We start from the raw sequence: 3,814 nt of genomic DNA on the forward strand, positions 1-3,814 counted from the left end.
GTTGCCTGGTTGCTAGGGAATCCCCACATGTACTTATGCTGGCTAACAGATGTAAATCATTCAGCTGTGGCAAGAAAAACTAAATTTCTGAGCACTAAAAAATACTCGGAGGACACCCGAGCATGCTCGAGAAATCTCGAGTAACGAGTATATTCGCTCATCACTAATCATTATCCATCTTGTTGGGCCACTTGACCACTTGTCTGCTCTCCTTCTTTAGAGCCTTCTTTAATAGTGTACCCATAGTCTGTAAGAAAGCTTTTGCCATGTATTCCCCATCCATCAGTCAGTCTTTAAGGAGCTCTGTAAGTTAAATGTACTTCTTTGACTAGACTTGTAATTCTTCAGACAATGATGGGCCTTTTGCCAGTCCCGGGCAAAACTAAAAAAGTGAGTGAACAGTGCAAATTCAGGTGATACCAACGGAGCCATGTTACTACATGGCATGGAAAGATGGATAGACTCCCAGCTCCATGCCAAACCCAGTAGGCAAAAAAACAGGTTAAGCAGCATTCAGTGATTATTCACGTCAGTTCAAGGGATCGCTGTATATTGGATGATGAGGAAAATGCCTTTCGTATAACGTAGAAAACACCCTGTTCACTTTCAGTCGTCTTCTTCTGCTTTCAGCCTCTCCAGACGGAGAAGACGTTGACAAGGAGAACAAACCTTTGGCTTTCTGGAGCCACAACTAGTAAGTCCCCCATTAATGATTGACCAGTCAAGTTTCAGCTGTGCGAAAAGAACTTAGTTTAAACTCTTACCTAATATGAGGTATTTTTAGAGACAACATTAATGAGTTTCCTCTTGCGATGTCTGACAGTGTTTTATGCTTTTTATGTTTGTTTCTTCACATTATATTCAAGATATAGCAACCTATATAAGATATAGTAACTTATATACAGTGTCACGCAGCATAGGCTTTACATAATGGGGGATGTAATTTTGGGTGGTTCTTTAAAAGTGTATCACACGTCACGGACTTAGATACATCTGCTCAGCAAATAGTTACACACATGCTAGGCTTAGATATATTAGACTATAATAGCGGAAGGAGTCCTGTGTCATCTTTAAAACTGCGTTACATATTGAGGCTTATATCAATTGAAACAGTAAATAGTATCGCACATGGTTGGATGAGATACACCCGCTCAGTAGATAAGTATCACACATGGTTGGCTTAGATGTGTTAGCTCATCAGCTGGTAAGACTGTATCACACATGGCAGTCTTAGTTAGCCCATTATCTACCAATGTCCTTTTTTTGGGACGCCTAATCTTTAGCTTCTAGCAACTAAGATTTTATAATTTTTATAATTAGGTCCAATTTTTTGTGTTGTGTTTGTAAAATGAATGTTTTTAAAATAGGAAATCATGTCATTGTCATTTTTAATTGAATATTGGGACGCCCTTTTCTGAAAACTCCGTACTTGTAAAAAAATTTATTTGGCTCGTAATGGGTTAAATAAGATCAGCAGCACAGCATCACACATGAAATGCTTAGATACACCAGAATAGACATTTGTATCACATGTAAATTTAGATACACTTACAAAGGATGCAGCAGCACACTAGGAGCACTACCACATATATGAACACTGAATATATAAATTATTAATTGCATTTCTGCAGCATAAACTATACTTATAAATCTGAACTTCGAAAAGCATATTTTGAGCAAATTGTGTGACCCATCTGCAAGTGAGAGAACGACCTTCTAAAATGAGAACTTACACTATCAGACTTACTTCTCGTAAAGGGGTGTTCTCAAGCTTGAAAGTTGTCTCCTGTCCAAAGGGAGCGGAGGTCGATTATGACTCTTCATTCATTCTAATTAAAACACTTAAGATCAGCCAAGCACTGCACTTGGCAATCTTCAGCGCTTCCATTAAGAATGAATAAGAGTAGTACTGTGCATGATTGACCTCTGCTCCATTCAAACAGGAGAGCCCTACTCCTTGGGATTGGTGGGGCCACGGCAGTTGGACCCCCCAGTGATTGGAAAGTTATTCCCTATACCAGGGTTATGGGATAACTTTTACACGTGGGAACACCCAATTACACATTAGATAGCTAACAGCTGTCTCTTCCCTTTCTTCCATTGGGCATGTGCACGTGTTTAATATTTGAAGCAGATCTTCCCGCTGCAAAAAAAACTGTGTTGGCAGGAAAAATGCTTCAAAAATTGCGCTAGATTTTGTATACCTTTTTTAATGCATTTTACGTGCAATTTTTTTCTATTCATTAGAATGTTTGAAAAACGCTGAAATAAATCACGTTGTAGATTTGAAAAAACACACTATGTTTGACAAGTGTGACCAACCTGTAAATCACTTTTCCAAGCGATGCTTCAAATCGCTTGTAACGCGCAAGCATTCTGTAAGCTAAAAACGCTTGCAAAATGCTTGTAAATAAGCTAGTACACAGGAATGTTTGACTTGGCCAAGTGCTTCTTTGCCCTCTATGACAGAGTCGCTGCCAGAATCCTCTGGTGGTGGCTTTAACTACCAAGAATAAAAACTATCCGCTGCTGAAATTCAACCAGCCAGATCCTTCTCTCTTTTGAGTTCAACTGCCGGAGGGAGAATCAGGAGGTCCCCGTACATATTAGATTGTCGGATGATCCCACTGATATCAGTGGGTTGTGCTGACTTTAGTCTAATGTGTGGTTTAATCTAGTCAACCACAAATATCCCATACATCACCAGACAGTGTGTATTATATAAGAAAATATGCCAAGACTACAATCTCATCTACATTTTTTTCTTTTACTGTGTAGGAAATATTTGAAAGCCATGTCAGGTGAAGAAATTGGCAAGGAGACTCCCACAAACGAGTGTCCTGTGTGCTATGAACGTCTACAGAACCCCAATGTCTCGGAGCGGAGGTTGAGTTGTGGTCATTCCTTCTGCCACGATTGCCTGGTGAAGTATCTCATGACTGCCAAAAAAGAGGGTTCAATAAAGAAGAATATTGTATGCCCGCTGTGCCGCTATGTGACATTCCTCAGCAAGAGGGGACTTATTTTGCCACCAAACACTGGAGAACTCAATCAGATTTTAGAGGTTCCTCACAGTCTTTCCTGTCTTACACATTCTACCATAGTAGGGAACCCTAACACATTGGTCATACCCATTCCTGAAACCACCGGACCACATAGTTCTCAAGACCCATGCAGGTGTACATGTTCTGATGATACCAACCCAGATCTAATAGGTCATAATTGTGGCTCTCAAGTTTTTATCATCAGTGATCAAGGCCAGCTCATGGAGAGCAGTGAGGACATTGTCACTACTAACACTGAAACCCACCGTGTCGATGCCCGGGCGAATTGTTGTCGTTCTCCATCTTTAATAATGATCCTATTATTGATATTTCTCGTGGCTGTCTTGGCGGCAGTACTTCCATGGATATTGTTGGTAAAAAAAACATGAGTATGTGGTTGCCCTTCTTCGGGGGTTTCGGGCCAGGAGTAAAATTGCACCATCTAAAATGTGGTGACCATCACATGAAGACAGGTTTTGCCTCCAGATATAGATGTGCTGTGAGACGCACAGGGATGGACATCTTCTTTGGCACTTAAGTTTGTTGGATAAACCTAGACTGGATTTTGCTGCAGGCAAAGATGGAGGTTTGTGCTGGACTGTAAGATACTTCAATAATACATGGCACTTTCTGGGTTTAGATTTTGGCTAAAAGAAGATCATTCTAAGCCTCAAAATAAGTCATCCATGGCTGGTCTATAGTGCCATTAGAAAACTCAATACTGACAATTTTTGCTTGAGACTGTGTGGTTGGCACCAAATATGAAGGTC

General features: G+C 40.4%; 1 protein-coding gene across 1 annotated transcript; it reads left to right on the top strand.

The window, feature by feature from the left end:
• The first annotated feature begins 586 nt into the window (after positions 1–586).
• Positions 587–3,573, top strand: RNF222 (ring finger protein 222). The gene is made up of 2 exons (XM_069755652.1): positions 587–694; positions 2,779–3,573. The coding sequence occupies exon 2, from the start codon at positions 2,795–2,797 to the stop codon at positions 3,431–3,433; it is 639 nt and encodes a 212-aa protein (XP_069611753.1). The 5' UTR covers positions 587–694; positions 2,779–2,794; the 3' UTR covers positions 3,434–3,573.
• Positions 3,574–3,814: the final 241 nt, after the last annotated feature.

The sequence above is a fragment of the Ranitomeya imitator genome, chromosome 2 (genome assembly GCF_032444005.1).
Source record: "Ranitomeya imitator isolate aRanImi1 chromosome 2, aRanImi1.pri, whole genome shotgun sequence".
Lineage (NCBI taxonomy): Eukaryota > Metazoa > Chordata > Amphibia > Anura > Dendrobatidae > Ranitomeya > Ranitomeya imitator.

What these genes read in the sequence shown, in the direction of transcription:
- RNF222 (XM_069755652.1), top strand. Translation starts at nt 2,795, where the DNA reads ATGTCAGGTGAAGAAATTGGCAAGGAGACTCCCACAAACGAGTGTCCT.